The sequence below is a fragment of the Salvelinus namaycush genome, chromosome 1, assembly GCF_016432855.1.
Source record: "Salvelinus namaycush isolate Seneca chromosome 1, SaNama_1.0, whole genome shotgun sequence".
Taxonomy (NCBI): domain Eukaryota; kingdom Metazoa; phylum Chordata; class Actinopteri; order Salmoniformes; family Salmonidae; genus Salvelinus; species Salvelinus namaycush.
The window spans coordinates 71,087,385-71,105,441 of NC_052307.1; the positions used below are offsets into that span (position 1 = coordinate 71,087,385).

The 18,057-nt window shown below is 41.6% G+C and overlaps 1 protein-coding gene across 5 annotated transcripts; it reads right to left on the reverse strand.

Annotated features, from left to right (window-relative positions):
- Positions 1 to 1,799: 1,799 nt before the first annotated feature.
- On the reverse strand, positions 1,800 to 17,762 carry LOC120048190 (zinc finger protein 143-like). Of its 5 annotated transcripts, XM_038993985.1 has the most exons (16): positions 17,745 to 17,762; positions 16,805 to 16,917; positions 16,586 to 16,675; positions 16,258 to 16,353; positions 15,979 to 16,104; positions 15,267 to 15,460; positions 15,079 to 15,144; positions 14,890 to 15,003; positions 14,694 to 14,769; positions 14,331 to 14,456; positions 13,960 to 14,139; positions 13,620 to 13,847; positions 12,674 to 12,804; positions 3,901 to 4,056; positions 3,535 to 3,669; positions 1,800 to 2,282 (listed from the first exon to the last, which is right to left on the reverse strand). In XM_038993985.1, exons 2-16 carry the CDS (start codon positions 16,908 to 16,910, stop codon positions 2,202 to 2,204), a joined length of 1,905 nt encoding a protein of 634 aa, XP_038849913.1. In that variant the 5' UTR covers positions 16,911 to 16,917; positions 17,745 to 17,762; the 3' UTR covers positions 1,800 to 2,201. The 5 variants fall into 5 exon arrangements, with proteins under 5 accessions (XP_038849913.1, XP_038849921.1, XP_038849895.1 ...); XM_038993993.1 differs by lacking the exon at positions 17,745 to 17,762 and having other exon boundaries at positions 3,535 to 3,636; positions 16,258 to 16,341; positions 16,805 to 17,694; XM_038993967.1 differs by lacking the exon at positions 17,745 to 17,762 and having other exon boundaries at positions 16,258 to 16,341; positions 16,805 to 17,694.
- Positions 17,763 to 18,057: the final 295 nt, after the last annotated feature.

Below are 18,057 nucleotides of genomic sequence, written 5' to 3' on the forward strand. Positions count from 1 at the left end.
ATATCCTTCCTAGATACCCGAGCCAGGTCGATTAGAAAGGCCTGCTTGCAGAAGTGTTTTAGGGAGCGTTTGACAGTTATGAGGGGTGGTCGTTTGACCGCGGACCCATAGCGGATGCAGGCAATGAGGCAGTGATCGCTGAGATCCTGATTGAAAACAGCAGAGGTGTATTTGTAGGGCAAGTTGGTCAGGATAATATCTATGAGGGTGCCCATGTTTATGGATTTAGGGTTGTACCTGGTGGGTTCCTTGATCATTTGTGTGAGATTGAGGGAATTTTAGCTTAATTCATTGCACTTGATCATATCAAATCAAAGTTTAGTCACGTGCGCTGAATACAACAGGTGTAGACCTTACAGTGAAATGCTTACTTACAGGCTCTAACCAATAGTGCAAAAAAGCTATTAGGTGAACAATAGGTAGGTAAAGAAAGAAAGAAAACAGTAAAAAGACAGGCTATATACAGTAGCGAGGCTACATACAGACACCGGTTAGTCAGGCTGATTGAGGTAGTATGTACATGTAGGTATGGTTAAAGTGACTAAGCATATATGATGAACAGAGAGTAGCAGTAGCGTAAAAGAGGGGTTGGTGGGTGGTCGGACACAATACAGATAGCCCGGTTAGCCAATGTGCGGGAGCACTCGTTGGTCGGCCCAATTGAGGTAGTATGTACATGAATGTATAGTTAAAGTGACTATGCATATATGATAAACAGAGAGTAGCAGCAGCGTAAAAAGAGGGTTTGGGGGGGGGGCGAGAGAACAGTCTATGACTGGGGTGGCTGGGGTCTTCCACTGACACCGCCTGGTGTAGAGGTCCTGGATGGCATGCAGCTTAGCCCCAGTGATGTCCTGGGCCGTATGCCGAGCAATTGCCGTACTGGGCCGTACGCCGAGCAAGAGGCCAAGCAATTGCCGTACCAGGCAGTGATGCAATTTCTATGTTGATAGAAATGTTCTATCTTGCCGGTGCAGCGTATATCTCGCTAGCTGAATATACAGGTCGTCATTCAGCCACGATTCCGTGAGACATAGGATATTACAGTTTTTGATGTCCCGTTGGTAGGATATTCGTGATCGTACCTCATCTAATTTATTGTCCAATGATTGCACGTTGGCGAGTAGTATTGACAGTAACGGCAGCTTTCCTAGTCGCCTTCTCCGGGTCCTGACCAGGCATCCGGCTCTTTGTCCTCTGTACCTGCGTCGCTTCCTCTTGCAAATAACGGAGATGTCGGTCCTGTGGGGTGTTTGGAGAATGTCTTGTGCGTCGTCTTTGTTGTAGAAAAAATCTTTGTCTAATCCGAGGTGAGTGATCGCGGTCCTGATATCCAGAAGCTCTTTTTGCCGTAAAATACAGTTGCAGAAACATGTACAAAATAAGTTACAAATAACTTTTAAAAAAAACACATAATTGGTTGGGCACCCGTAAAACTGCTGCCATTTCTTCCGGCGCCATTTTATAACCTCAGCTAATCTTATAGCATTCACAATAGACATTGATCATTTCTGAAATTGCTTCTTGGTATATCATTCAATTATTTACACAAAAAGCCAATATGCCCAAAAATCTTAAATTGATAAGAATTGTCTAACTGCTCATATAGTATGAGTATGAGTTGACGTAAAGATGTGGTAGACATTTTAAGCACTTGCTATAAACAAATATCATACTGGGTCTTACACATACAAATAAATTCAATAAAATACTTAACAATATCCTGTTTCAATAGTAATCAAGTAGATTTCAGATGATAAATCTACAACATTATCACAAAAACAATTAGTGCAAATATATAGAATTGTACTGCTTTATTTAACAACCAATGTGTATCCATTATTTGTACATATTCAAAGTTAAAATATATGCTGGATTCAAAACATTGGCTATTTACTGTATATACACAGAATATAATATTCACACATGGAAAAATGGTACCAAAAGTCCAAAAACACATTACATTTCTTAATCTCATTCATGCAGCAACACACATCTTACTCGAGAAAGTAATGGATGTTTCAGCATTACAGACTCTTTGTGCAGCCATATCAAAATGTCTATTTACAAATCTTAATAAAGAATTCCATGTTTGATTTAAGAACAATACCCTTAAGTCAGAAAACTGTAGAATTTGTATAGAACAGTTGTTCTCATCAAATATTTCAATAGAAGTCATAGTACTGAAAGGCTTATCTTATCTAATCATCCAATCCCATCTCTCCTTGTTGTATTCTTGATGCTATCCTGATGGCTTCTTCGAGTGAAGGTTGTTCACTGAGCTAAGAAACAGAAAGGTTGAAATCACACACTGAGAAAACAATATTATTTACGCAAGATTGATGGTCTGATCAGGTGTAAGTAACATAATACAACATCTCTTGTCATTAGTGTGAGAGAAATACTTTTATTGTATCAAATGTTTTTTTTATGCAACAGAATAGAGGGTTCTTATAACTATTGTCTGTGTGAACTGAAAGTGGGCCTCTGGGAGATAACACTGACAGGAGATTTGTGATAAAACCTGAAGAGACCACAATCTGGAACATGAGTTAATGTTTCTGTTCTATATGGAACCAGGGAGAGATGACCCCAGGGCAAGATCTTGGTCTCTACACAAAGATAACTGTTTTTACAGCAGATACTGTCTGCTGTGAATTCTAAGTATCTTTCATACAAATCTTTACCTTGTGACCCATTCCATACATCTGTTGTTCGTCATGTAGACTGAAAGGGGTGTGTCTTGGCTATAAAATACCTTTGTACTTTTGTCTCGGGGCTCTCAACGAATTCGTCTACCAGCCATCATTATTGTAGAGCACTCAATCGATTCACTTATATATATATATATGTGTGTGTTGTATTGACCTGCTCCCTTATAAGTGAATAAAGATTTAGTTTAAGTATAACTCTGACTTGTGTGATAAGTTTGTCTCTCCTCATTTGATAGTAAAGAAATTAACCACATGAGATACTCTAGTTAAAAAATTAAGGCTCCTCCCATTGCAATAAACAGTAGCTCATGTAGGCGTCAAAGGGAAGCAAACCTACATAGCAGACTGACTGGATGGAGTCTACAGGGATGAGTCAAGGCTAACCTTATTTACTTAAAACACCTTGTATTAACATCACAATGGAAGGACTGATGTGATCGTTGAAAACAAATAAATACCAACACACTGAATGTTTTTGTTTCTATTTAGCAATGGATTTGTCAGGAATAGACAGGAGAGGTGCAGAGTTCCTAAAACACGTGTACCTCAAGACTGAATATGACCCTTAATGATGGTCAATACAAAAATAGGCCTAATCTCAGATTCACACTGCTGTAGGCCAGCTCAGTGACTACAATATAATGCACTGTACTTCTTTGTAAGGCTGTGAGTTAGGCTAACAAACAGCTGTTTGTTTAAGCTACTGCAGTGTCATTTGAACGTGTTATGCTTCTCAGCATCCAATGGGAATATATTGTGTGGCCTGCTTGTCTCTATATGTTGCAATATTTGGTGTTTTGTGTCAGAGGGAGTCCCCTACCTGGACAGCGATCTGTGTGCCGTTTGAGGTGGCTAACAGAGTGACAGGGTGAACCCCCTCCTCTGTCTGCATGCCCTGAAAGGAGGCCAAATCAATGGCCACCTGGGGGGGGAGAGGTCCAACATGTATTAAGACCTAAAGTCCAAAACGCATCACAAGTGACAATGATTAGTAAGTCAAAGGGGGGTTTTGCCCATTAAGTGGAAAGTAGACAGTTCTATTGGTGTTTGCTGTGGGTGCGTTGATAGAAATAGAATCACTAGTCATCATTCTAGTTCTGTCACTGTTAAGGTATCGAACAGAACTAAACACAGGGACACATTTGGGGATTTCAGATCATGGTGGTAAAGTTTTAGTAAAACTCACCTGCTCTTCTGTACCATCTACTGCTACCATGGTGACTGAATGTGTTCCATCTGCATTAAGCATTCCATGGGAAGGAACCGTGAAGGTGGTGCCATCACTGGTTACCATGGTAATTGTGTTTCCCAACGCCTGCATGTCAGCCTGGGAGATACTGACCTGGGAATGAAAAGCATGTAACATTTTATCATACACTATATAAAACTTACCATTTGCCCTCTATGAAATATTGTACAGCTAAACAAAGCGGTCTTCTGTGGGATGCATTGGAGTCAACATGGGCCAGTATCCTTGTGGAATGCTTTCGACACCTTGTACAGTCCATGCCAGACGAATTGAGGCTGTTCTGAGGGTAAGGGGGGGGGGGGGTGTTGAAACTCAATATTAGGAAGGTGTTCTTAATGTTGTGTACACTTAATGTATAACATTTGTATGTGACAACTATTTAAGATGCATACTTTCAGTTTTTCCAAACTCACTTCACTCGCGCATAAGAGGGAGGCTTGCAGTACTGGCACATGCGCAGACCAAATACAATGCTGGAACGCTGATTGAACTGTTTACATGTCCTTCTAATTGGAAAGATTGCTCAGAAAACCAGGTGTTTTAATCGGCATATGCTTACTTCGATTATGATCATATACCGATTAAGATAAGCATAGTTAGGGGTTTACACGACTAATGCCATACTTGGCCCTTTGTCATAATCAGTTTCATATTTAATTATTAGTGTGCATGTAAAACATCCTCAGTGTATGGTGCCATGGGTAAAGAGGTGTAACGATGTAGGGGGATAAATGGGGTTGTTGAGACATTAATTAAGTTCAGTATTTGCTAACCTGTTGGGTAGTGAAGTGTGTTCAAACACACATCCTTTAGTGGGGTGCAGGGCCGGACAAACTAGGTAGAAAATAATAATAAATAAATAAATACACCCCACTGTTACGTTACAGCCTTATTCTAAAATTGATTTAAAAAAAATCCTCAGCAATCTACACACAATTCCCCATAATGACAAAGCGAAAACGGGTTTAGAAATGTTTGCACATTTATTAAAAATAACAGAAATAGCTTATTTACATAAGTATTCAGACCCTTTGCTAGGAGACTCAAATGAGCTCAGGTGCATCATGTTTCTACAACTTTATTGGAGTCCAACTGTGGAAAATGTAATTGATTGGACATGATTTGGAAAGGCACACACCTGTCTATATAACGTTCCACAGTTGACAGTGCACGTCAGAGCAAAAACCAAGGCATGAGGTCGAAGGAATTGTCCGTAGAACTCCGATACAGGATTGTGTCGAGGCACAGATCTGGGGAAGGGTACCTAAACATTTCTGCAGCATTGAAGGTCCCAAAGAACACAGCGTTCTCCATCATTCTTAAATGGATTAAGTTTGGAACCACCAAGACTCTTCCTGAGCAATCGGGGGAGAAGGGCCTCGGTCAGGGAGATGACCAATAACCCGATGGTCACTCTGACAGAGCTCTAGAGTTCCTCAGTGGAGATGGGAGAACCTTCCAGAAGGACAACCATCTCTGCAGCACTCCACCAATCAGGCCTTTATGGTAAAGTGGCCAGACGGAAGCCACTCCTCATTAAAAGGTACAAGACAGCCTGCTTGGAGTTTGCCAAAAGGCACCTAAAGGACTCTCAGACCATGAGGAAGATTCTCTGGTCTGATTAGAATCAAGATTTAATTCTTAGACCTGAATGCCATGCATCACATCTGGAGGAAACCTGGCACCATCCCTATGGTAAAGCATGGTGTTGGCAGCATCATGCTGTGGGGATGTTTTTCAGCGGCAGGGACTGGGAAACTAGTCAGGATCGAGGCAAAGGTGAACCGAGCAAAGTACAGAGATCCTTGATGAAAACATGCTCCAGGGCTGCCGAGTGGCGCACTGCATCTCAGTGCTAGAGGCATCATTACAGACCCTGGTTCGTTTCCAGGCTATATCACAACCGGCCGTGATTGGGAGTCATATAGGGTGGCTCACAATTGGCCCAGCGCCGTCCGGGTTAGGGTTAGGCCAGGGTAGGCTGTCATTGTAAATAATAATTTGTTCTTAACTGACTTACCTAGTTAAATAAAAAGGTAAAAAAATGTTAATAAAAAAGTTAACCTTCCAACAGGACAACAACCTTAAGCACACAGCCAAGACAACTCAGGAGGGGCTTCGGGACAAGTTTCTGAATGTCCTTGAGTGGCCCAGCCAAAACCCGGACTTGAACCCGCCGATCACACATCTCTGGGGAGACCTGAAAATCGCTGTGCAGCAACACCTCATCCAACCTGACAGAGCTTGAGAGGATCTGCAGAGAAGAATGAGAGAAACTCCCCAAATACAGGTGTGCCAAGCTTGTAGCATCATACTTAAGACTCGAGGCTGTAATCGCTGCCAAAGGTGCTTCAACAAAGTACTGAGTAATGGGTCTGAATACTTATGTAAAGGTATATTTCAGTTGTCTAAAAACGAGTATTTGCTTTTATTGTGTGTAGATTGATGAAAATAAACTATAATCCATTTTAGATTAAGGCTGTAATGTAACAAAATGTGGAAAAATTTAAGGGGTCTGAATACTTTCTGTATTTCACCTTTATTTAACCAGGTAGGCCAGTTGAGAACAAATTCAAATTTACAACTGCGACCTGGCCAAGATAAAGATAAAAACAACAGAGTTACACATGGGATAAACAAACGTACAGTCAATAACACAATAGAAAAATCTATGTACAGTGTGTGCAAATGAAGTAAGATTTGGGAGGTAAGGCAAAAAAATAGGCCATAGTGGCGAAATAACTACAATTTAGCATTAACTCTGGAGTGATACATGTGCAGATGATGATGTGCAAGTAGAGATACTGGGGTGCAAAAGAGCAAAAAAATAAATAATGGGGATGAGGTAGTTGGGTGTGTTAAACTGGAACCTTGTCGTTGTGTCATTTCGAGTTAACATTGGTAGCAGAGGATGGTTTCTAACTACAATGTGCCACCTCGCTTCGACGAGAAGAGGTCGTACGAAAGTTGGAAAAATGAACTGGGAATCTGGACACGCGTTACTAATCTGGACGCGAAAAAGCAACCACTTGCGGTGGTATTATCGCTCGAGGGAAGAGCGAGAGATACAGCACTGGAAATATCCGTTGAGGATTTGAACAAGGATGACGGTATGGGAACTTTGATCACAGCACTGGATTCTGTATTTCTTAAAGAAGAGAAAGACCGTGCCTACGAGGCATATTCAAACTTTGACAGTGTTACGAGAGATATTTCGGTTGCAATGACGGACTACATCATTGATTTCGAACAGAGGTACAATAGGATGCGCAAGTACGACATGGTTCTCCCAGATGCAGTGCTAGCGTTCAAGTTACTAGGTACTGCCTGTCTAGATGGTAGGGAGAAACAGTTGGCTTTGACTGCTTGTACTGTGCTGACTTTTGCATCTATGAAGTCGGCACTAAAAAGAATATTTGGTGAAAAGACGTCTGTCGCGCCAATAACAGATGGAATGCAAGTGAGTGACGCAGCATATTACACCGAGCAGCACAGAAAAGGCGCCAACAAGTCACGTTCTCAAGACAACCAGAAGAGGGCGCCATTTCCCGGCACAAATCCACTGGACAAATATGGAAGGAGATCGAAAGGTGCTATTTGTCAAAGCACTTACCATTGGGTTAAAGACTGTCCTCATAAAAATGAACAAGTTAAACTAACAGATGAAAATGTAAACACAGAGATAGAGCAGTGTAACATTACACTGTTTTCAAATGAATCTGCTTCTGATACTGAGATTTTTATAGTTGAATCCTTAGGATCTGCTGTGATTGATACTGCATGTACACGGACAGTGTGTGGTGCAAAATGGCTTGATAGCTATGTCAGTGAACTAAATATGAAAGAAGTACAAAATATGATTGACACACCAAGCAACAGAGCTTTCAAATTTGGAGACGGGAGAATTGTCCATTCTACCAAGAGAGTTAAGATACCAGCAAAAATTGGTCAGACTAAGTGTCACATTGAAACAGAGGTGGTCCCTACAGATATCCCCTTACTATTAAGCAAAGCTTCCCTCAAGAAGGCAGAGGCTGTACTAGACATAAAAAATGACAAGGCAGTGATGTTTAAACAACCAGTGACTCTTGAACTTACTACCTCAGGCCACTATTGTGTAAACATTTTAGACAAAGACATCACACAGAGTCCATGCAAAAATGAGATTCTGACAGTCACAGAGAACATGAGCACTAAAGAAAAACACAAAGTCTTGTTAAAGCTTTACAAACAGTTTGGACATGATACAGTTGACAGACTTCAGAAGTTACTCAGCAGTTCAGGGAATAATGATGATGAGAAGTACGAAACTGGAAACAAAGTGTACTACAAACGAGTTGACTGTCAAGAGTGGAAAGGACCGGGAGTAGTCATTGGTCAAGATGGTGTGGTGATATTTGTGAGGCACGGAGGCATGATTGTCAGGGTGCATCACTCAAGATTGCGGAAAGTAAATGATCAACAAGATAGAGGGGCTGTTGCTGAGAATCAGTCTCCTAATGAAAATGACAAAAAGGACACAGTAACAGACACAAACCTACCAGATGTCGCATCCAATGATATGGACACTGAAACTGACACAGGAAATGGAGCAGAGACCTTCAACCATGCCACAGGTAATACTGTTGAGGGTTCAAATGAGGAAAACATTCAACAACAGCCACATGTGTTAAGAGAACATGGTTGTTCCAATCTGAAAACTGGACAAACTGTTAAATACATGGACAGAGAAAGTGGTATTCCACATACAGCAACCGTCATTGAACGAGCAGGAAAAGCAAAACACCAGAACTGGTACAACTTGCAGTACTCTGAACCAGCTACACTTTCTGGTACAACAGGGTCAGCTGACCTGTCACTTGTAGATAATATCAGAATTGAACCAATGGAAAATCGAGAAAAACAGAATGACATTCAAAATGATGATGTACTTGAAACAAAGGACATGTCATTTGACTCAGCTAAGCTAGATGAGCTCAGTAATTGGAGGGAAAATGGAGTGTTTGAGGAAGTCAAAGACATTGGCCAAAAGTGCGTCTCAACAAGGTGGGTGTGTACCCTTAAAGAATCCTTAACTGGAATAGTGCCCAAAGCACGTCTAGTGGCTAGAGGTTTTGAGGAGCTGGCTGCTAAAGAACTCCCAAAAGACTCACCGACATGCGCCTCAGTCACTCAGATTGCTGATGTCAGTGATCTGCCAGAAAAAATGGAAACTTAATTCCATAGACATCAAATCTGGATTTTTGCAGGGAACAGAGCTGTCAAGGGACATTCACATCCGACCTCCGCCCGAAGCTAAAAGTGAAGGAACACTGTGGAAACTAAAAAAGTGTGTGTATGGACTGGCAGATGGATCACTCTACTGGTACAACAAAGTCAAGGCAACAATGCTGAATACAGGTGGAAAAATGTCACAAGTGGATCCTGCAGTCTTCTATTGGCTTGATCAAGACTGCAATGTGAATGGAGTACTTGCCTGTCATGTTGATGACTTTATCTGGGGTGGCTCACAGACCTTTGCTTCAACTGTGATTCCACACCTCAAAGCTGTTTTCTAGGTTGGCCATGAGGAGCATGATCATTTTTGTTATGTTGGCATAGAGTTTATTACAGTTGATGGAAAAATACTGATGCAACAGGAGAGCTATATCAAGAATCTTCAACCCATCCACATGGATTCTTCAAGAGCCGTACAAAGGAATTCCCCTCTATGTGGAATTGAAGCTGGTCAATTGAGGTCAAAGAGGCAAACAAAGTTGTTCGTAAACTGAAATCACAACAAGTGACTAAAGTTTCAGCATGTTGGAAAAGATGACTCTTTGAAACTAGTTGTCTTCAGTGATTCTTCGCTAGGTTATCACTGGTGGGACAAAACGGCACTTCCTACCTGTAGTTTGTGTCACTGACAACTACTCATTAGTTGATGCTGTGAAGTCAACCAAGTCTGTCACAGAGAAAAGACTTTGAGATTAGCAGCATCAAGGAACTTATTCAAGCACAGAGAATCCAGCGGATTCTGTGGTCGACCACAAAGGAACAGCTTGCTGACTGTCTGACTAAAAAGGGAGCATCCGGTCTTGTGCTCCTACAGGCTCTCGCTCCTACAGGCTCTCGCTCCTACAGGCTCTCGTTCCTACAGGCTCTCAGTAATGGAAAGTGGCAGCTTGAGTAATACAAATAAAAACTGTCACACAACCCATTTGTAATGGGGATCTTGAATAATACTTGGACATTTAATTATGTTGTTGATGTTTTTTTTCTTTAAAGAAAAGGGGGAGATTGTTAAGTTCATGTTTTAAGTATCCCTATATTTCTGTTATTACGGGGCTATCACTCAGTCAAGAGTGCGCATGCGCAGGAAGTCTAGTCGTTGTTGGACCTAGCCTGGAGTGTAATGGCTACCTTGTAGTGTGTTCATATAGTAGAGTAAACTTTGTTAAACTGGAACCTTGTCGTTGTGTCATTTCGAGTTAACAGGGTGTGCTATTTACAGATGGGCTGTGTACAGGTACAGTGATCGGTAAGCTGCTCTGACAGCTGATGCTTAAAGTTAGAGAGGGAGATATAAGACTCCAGCTTCAGTGATTTTTTTCAATTCATTCCAGTCATTGGCAGCAGAGAACTGGAAGGAAAGGCGGCCAAAGGAGGTGTTGGCTTTGGGGATGACCAGTGAAATATACCTGCTGGAGCCCGTGCTACGGGTGGGTGTTGCTATGGTGACCAGTGAGCTGAGATACGACGGGGCTTTACCTAGCAAAGACTTATAGATGACCTGGAGCCAGTGGGTTTGGCGACAAACATGTAGTGAGGGCCAGCCAATTGTTTACAGACAGATTATTTCACTGTATCACACTTCCAGTTGGTCAGATGTTTACATACACAAAGTAGACTGTGCCTTTAAACAGCTTGGAAAATTCCAGAAAATTATATCATGGCTTTAGAAGCTTCTGATAGGCTAATTGACACCATTTGAGTCAATTGGAGGTGTACCTGTGGATATATTTCAAAGCCTACCTTCAAACTCAGTGCCTCTTTGCTTGACATCATGGGAAAATCAAAGGAAATCAGCCAAGACCACAGATTAAAAAAATTGTAGACCTCCACAAGTTTGGTTCATCCTTGGGAGCAGTTTCCAAATGCCTTAAGGTACCACGTTCGTCTGTACAAACAATAGCACGCAAGTATAAACACCATGGGACCACGCAGCCGCCATAACCACCATAACAAAGCCAGACTAAGGTTTGCAACTGCACATGGGGACAAAGATCGTACTTTTTGGAGAAATGTCTTCTGGTTCGATGAAACAAAAATAGAACTGTTTGGCCATGATGACCATCGTTATGTTTGGAGGAAAAAGGGGGAGGCTTGCAAGCCGAAGAACACCATTCTAACCGTGAATTACGGAGGTGGCAGCATCATGTTGTGGGGGTGCTTTGCTGCAGGAGGGACTGGTGCACTTCACAAAATAGATGGCATCATGAGGATATATGGAAGTAACATCTCAAGACATCAGTCAGGAAGTTAAAGCTTGGTCGCAAATGGGTCTTCCAAATGGACAATGACCCCAAGCATTCTTCCAAAGTTGTGGCAAAATGGCTTAAGGACAACAAAGTCAAGGTATTGGAGTGGCCATCACAAAGCCCTGACCTCAATCCTATAGAGAATTTGTGGGCAGAACTGAAAAAGCCTTTGCGAGCAAGGAGGCCTACAAACCTGACTCGGTTACACCAGCTCTGTCAGGAGGAATGGGCCAAAATTCACCCAACTTATTGTGGGAAGCTTGTGGAAGGGTACCCGAAACATTTGACCCAAGTTAAACAATTTAAAGGCAATGCTAACAAATACTAATTGAGTGTATGTAAACTTCTGACCCACTGGGAATGTGATGAAAGAAATAAAAGCTGAAATATATCATTCCCTCTACTATTATTCTGACATTTCACATTCTTAAATAAAGTAGTGATCCTAACAGACCTAAGACAGGGAATTTTTACTAGGATTAAATGTCAGGAATTGTGAAAAACTGAGTTTAAATGTATTTGGCTAAGGTATGTAAACTTCTGACTTCAACTGTATATGGGGCTTTGGTGACAAAACGGATGGCACTGTGATAGACTGCATCCAATTTGCTGAGTAGAGCGTTGGAGGCTATTTTGTAAATTACGTCGCTAAAGTCAAGGATAATTTGGATAGTCAGTTTTACGAGGGTATGTTTGACAGCATGAGTGAAGGAGGCTTTGTTGTGAAATAGGAAGCCGATTCTAGATATAATTTTGGATTTGAGATGCTTAATATGAGTCTGGAAGGAGAGTTTACAGTCTAACCAGACACCTAGGTATTTGTAGTTGTCCACATATTCTAAGTCAGAACCATCCAGAGTAGTGATGCTAGACGGGTGGCGGCAGCAATCGGTTGAAGAGCATGCAATTCGTTTTACTAGCATTTAAAAGCAGTTGGAAGCCGCGGAAGGAGTGTTGTATGGCATTGAAGCTCGTTTGGAGGTTTGTTAACACAGTGTCCAAAGAATAGCCAGATGTATACAGAATGCTGTATATATACCCACACACATACATCATATAAAAATCTCCTTTCAACTTATATGTATAGACTGCTCTAATTGATGCTCGTCCTATGGCTATAAATATGGGTGTGGTACACTTCAGGTGAAATTATTAAATGAATGTGCAGACACCATTTATTTTAAACTAACCTGTTGGGTTCCATCTGGGTGTGTTATGAGCTGCACATGCTGCTGACCAATGGCCTCAGTCATCTGTTCCGAACAGGACTCCTCCTCCTCCTCAACCGGGGCAAAATTCACTGAGGGATCATCGATGGCCTCTGAATCACATGGAATAACAACAATGACATTTCTCAATAATTGTCTCGTGACTCAGTCATTACTCTGGTTGCAGTCCTGATAAGGGCATAAAAGCAGTCAGTGATTCACCGTGAGTCAACCTTTAAACACTGAGGTATACGTCAGACTTTAGAGGTAATCTACAGGTAACTGCCAAAATAAAGCAAACGCTTGAGTAAATTAGGGGTACAAAGTATATTGAAAGCAGGTTCTTCCACACAGGTGTGGTTCCTGAGTTAATTAAGCAATTCAAAAACATCCCAGCATTCTTAGGTTCATGTATAAAATGCCCAGTTACCCATTATTTTGGCTATCATGGCTAGAAGAAATCTCAGTTTATCTGAAAGAGGGATCTACAAGGAGCATAGGGGGTTGTGACTGAGTGTGTGTCTCAGTCACCAGATAAACTCAATCGAACACTTATGGGAGATTCTGGAGTGGGCCTGAGACAGCGTTTTCCACTACCTTCAACAAAACACAAAATTATGGAATTTCTCATGGAAGAAAGGTGTCACATCCCTCAAATAGAGTTCCAGACACTTGTATGCCAAGGCGCATTTAAGCGGTTCTGGCGACCCAACATCCTATTACGACACTATGTTGGCGTTTCCTTTGTTTTGGCAGTTACCTGTATGTTTATGGTTATTAGGTCACCACTAGTTACACCTTGGTACACATAGGTTGGGTTCTTTTTTTTCTCCTCCCCAAAAAACAGGTGAGGAACGACAAATAAGATGAAGTCATCCATTGATGACTAATACATCTGTGTAAGGTGGTGTTGACTTCCAAGCCTGACCTGTAGGGGGTTCGTAGTAGGCCTCCTGCTCTTCCTCAATGGGCTCTGTGACGTTATGCGCTGTGCGTTTGTGCATGGCCAGGGTGGAGATCTGCTTGTAGGTCTTCCCACAGTGGTTGCAGTTGTAGGGCTTGCATGGTGTGTGGACAACGTGGTGTTTGTAAAGGCTGGAGTACTCTGTGAACCGCTTGTCACAGCCTGGGACTGTGCAAACGTAAGGCTTCTCTCCTGTAAATATATCCCCTTCATTAATCACACTGTAAAAGGCCACACTACAAAAAGGACTGAATAATGTTGTCGTGTGACTTTTAACATAAAGAGAAACAGAAGGACTATATACCTGTGTGGATCCTCACGTGGTTCTTATAGTTGGTGGCACTGGCGAAGGCTCGCCCACAGCCAGGCTCTGCACAATAGTAAGGCCGCTCCCCTGTGTGTGTGCGAATGTGCACCTTCCTGATGTTAGAGGTAGTAAACGATCTCCCGCACCCCTCAAACGGGCACATGAATGGCTTCTCGCCTACAGTACAGAGGGGATGATGAGCTTGTTCAAGACCTCTTCAAGTTCATGGATGAGATAATTTATAAACAGCATGATCAAATGATTTCTAATCCAAATCCGAGGACAAAAATAAAAACTAGTTGTACACTGTAGATTGCATATGTAGGGATAAGACTAGGTATAAGTCTGACTTTGGACAAGTTTTGTACCTGTGTGGGTTCTGATGTGCTTTTGGAGGTCACCTGACGTCTTGAACGACTTTGCACAGTGCACTTCCTGGCAGCGATAAGGCTTCTCACCAGTATGTGTCCTGATGTGGCTTTTCAGGCCATACCCTTTTGGGGAAAAAACACATTTTGCGGAGTTGGAAACACGTGCTGTACGTTTAATGGATCACAGTCACACTGACCAACATTGTTCAGATAATGAGTGAGGAATTGTTCAAACTGAGGAAACTGATATCTCCTTAGCCATTTCAACAACAAGGTTACTATGACATATGCCTAGAGCACCTCAGCTTCATATCGCAAAGGTTTTATGACCTTTGCATTAGTCTGAAGGTCGTTTATTACCTGTAGCAAACTTCTTTCCACACCCCAGGTGATCACACAGATATGGCCGGTCACCTGTGTGGTACCTCTCATGTACCTGCAGAGGGCAGAAAAGAGCAAATCACACAAGATTAACAGATGTCATTTGGACCAATTGAATCTGATTCATTCTACATTCAAGATCCCAAGTCATTTTCAGGGAGTGAGTGTGCTTTACCTTCAGATGGTGTGCTGTTGTGTAGAGTTTCCCACAGCCCTCATAGTCACAGCGGAAAGATTTCTCTGTAGGCTGCTCCCTAGAACTACGACCACTCTGCCTTTGAAGCACAATCTGAAAGAAATATGTATCCAATGTACACTGGTGGTAAATATGATATGACATAGATAAACATGAGAAGTATAGTACCTGCATCTGCACACCACAATCTTGCTCAGCTCTCATCAGTACGGAGTTGACATCATCAGCTTCCACCTGAGAAAACAAAAGGGGGTAATAACCAGTGACCATTTTACCTCAAACAGATAAGGTATTTGAAAATTGCATATAATGCTGAGTCGATGAGCTGTTAAGATACAATGTCAAAAGCAAACTACCTTAGCGGTGTATTGTTCCAGCACGTTGATGGTCTCTTGGTCGAGGGTTCCATCAGCGTTCAGGTCTGACACTGTTCCATCTGCCTGGATGGCCAGGATGGTGTTGGTCTGAGGCATCTGTACTGTGTGCTGGATGTAAGCTGTGGTGCCATCCTCCAGCTGAACAGCCTGCAGGGTATTCTGGTCATAGGTATCTGTGAGGGAGTTTCAGTGAAGTTTAATACTCTATGGCAAAAAGTTGTTTTATTTTATTTACCCATCCAAATTTCTCCCGAAAAAAATGAAACACTGGGTAAAAACACATTTACAAAAGGATTACAACAATCTTAAAAATATGCAATATGCAGAAATTACTCTGCCATTTCCTAGTTGCTATTTTTTTTTTAAATTTTTAAAAGTTTGCTTAATTTCAGTTTGTGACAAAACAAGCAATGTAGAGAATCATTATACCATCTAAATCTCTGAAATATATTTTCAATAACCAAAACTATTATATTTTCGTCTGTTTGATGCATGTGTACAAAACCGAAAGTAAAAGATGCAAAAACTAAACTTAAGATCGGGGAGCATAGAAATAGCGCACATAGAACAGATTTACCACTTATTAGACTTGCTTTCAATTAGAATGACAGATCTATGACTCGCATTTCTATGTGAATTTGGTCAGGTCGCCCAAAAGGTTACATGTCACAGCTTTAAGATTGAGACAAACCTTTTGGTGTGTGGATGTAAGCGGTTGTGCCATCTTCCAGCTGCACAGCTTGACCATCCTCAAGTCTCAGACCATCTCCTCCAATTACATCACACAAAGGGGATCCTGTCCACCTGTTGGCCTCCTCTGATAAGTAAAAATGGGGAAATATTGATAATTATATTAATTTCCCCATTACAATACAGTTTAATCTTAAAGTGGATAGTGTCATGAATAAGCAAAATATGAATGATTCATTACAACACAGCAATAATTAACATTGCTAAGAGGAAAACAGACCTGCTCTTGGCATTGATACATGTTGGACATATGCAGTAGATCCATCCTCCAGCTGAATGACCTGTCCATCCATGAACTTTCCATCTGAAATGGAGACTGCACTCTTCAATCAGACTGCTCTCATCAAATAATGGACTAAATCATGCTAATAATCAATAGAAAGAAGAAATCTGTCAAGACTTGGCCAAGCAAGGTTATCAACTCTTTCTACATGGTCAGACCGTTTGGGGGGTTACTTTATGGGGCAGTGTTCACTGTTAGTCAAGCCAATACCTTCATGGCCACTTTCCATTACTGTATGTTTGGAGATGATTGACATTTGAGTTACCTTTAGGGTTGTGCTGTATGTAAGCTGTAGAGCCATCTGCAAGGGTCACAGCCTGCAAACTCACAGTGTCCATGTCCATCTGATCGCCATCTATTGAACAAAAAAATGACACAAGGGGGGAAAAAACTGGCTCTAGATGTACAACAGCATGTGTAAGTAACCTTTTCCTTCGCTGGAAACTTGGCTGAATCCCCACCAATAAATGGAAAGTGAACTTACCTGAAACAGCCTCTGCCAAACAGAGAGTGACCTGCTGAGTGTCTCCACCTGCAATTTGGAACTCTGCAATGCCCTGGGAGTCCCGGTTAATCTGAGCCAAAAGCATTGTTGCTCTGTCCAGACGAACACACACACACATTATATTCACTGTATGTGGCGCTGCAGTCAGTCACTTTCCATACAACTATTGTAGTCTGATGCACAATGGCAATTTATGGATGCGACTAGACCCACTTTATACAATTAGGTAGCAGTGTCTGTTGCATTACTAGATCTGATATGTACACTAATAAAAAACAAACTTCCAGCTGACATGTTGTACAACAGCATAGATTCAAACAGTTCATGTTGTTGCCAAGTTGGATGGAACTTGATCGTAAAGTCAACAGTGCAGCTTCAGCTAGCTATGTCAGACAACGTTACCGTATCAAATATGAATGTGATTGTATGGGATATTTGTTACCTATACCTAGGTAGCTATAGGTAACGAACTAAATCTGACAGAAACGTTAGCTGAGAAGTTTTTTTATTTTTACGATTAACGTTAACTAACCGACACTGTGATCATTTCACTAACGTTAGCTAAGTTAGCTAGCTAGTTTGTCATTCATGTATCTACTAGCTAACAATGTGGAGAAAATGTAAGTTATTTAGTTAAAGAAACAGTCAATGGGGAAATCGAGTTTATAAATTAGCCTCTTAAACGAACTGCTAACGTTAACTAGTTAGTAGTGTGAAGAGCGCGGACAAATAATTTGTTAGTGCTAATTAGCATGTGGGCTAGCGAATAATACATGTTTTTAGACAATACATGATTTAAACTATGGTTTAATTGAGTATATTTATCATAGCAAACGCCGAGGACAGCTATCCCCTTCCGTCTCCCAAACTGGATATGGCTGTTGAAAGGCACACTGGGTAAAACCACATTTATACGAACCTCTAAAATTTCCAACAATTCATTCGGTTCGACCACCATGCATCAGGGCAGGAAATGTTCTCCTGTTCGCGCACCCCGGAACATGTACAAAGATAGCATTTGCCCCGACATGATCTGTATGATTGGCAAATATTTCAGTCGCGCAAGCTACTAGTAATCTCATTGGTTCAAAGTCCTTTCAATCATTGGTTGATGACCTCCCCTTTCCACTCATTTTTCTCATTCTGCTTTTGGGGTACGTTCCATACGCCATTCTGGCTCACAAATGCGACCGCTTAATTAACTTTGCACGTAAATTCCAGCGGTTTCAAAA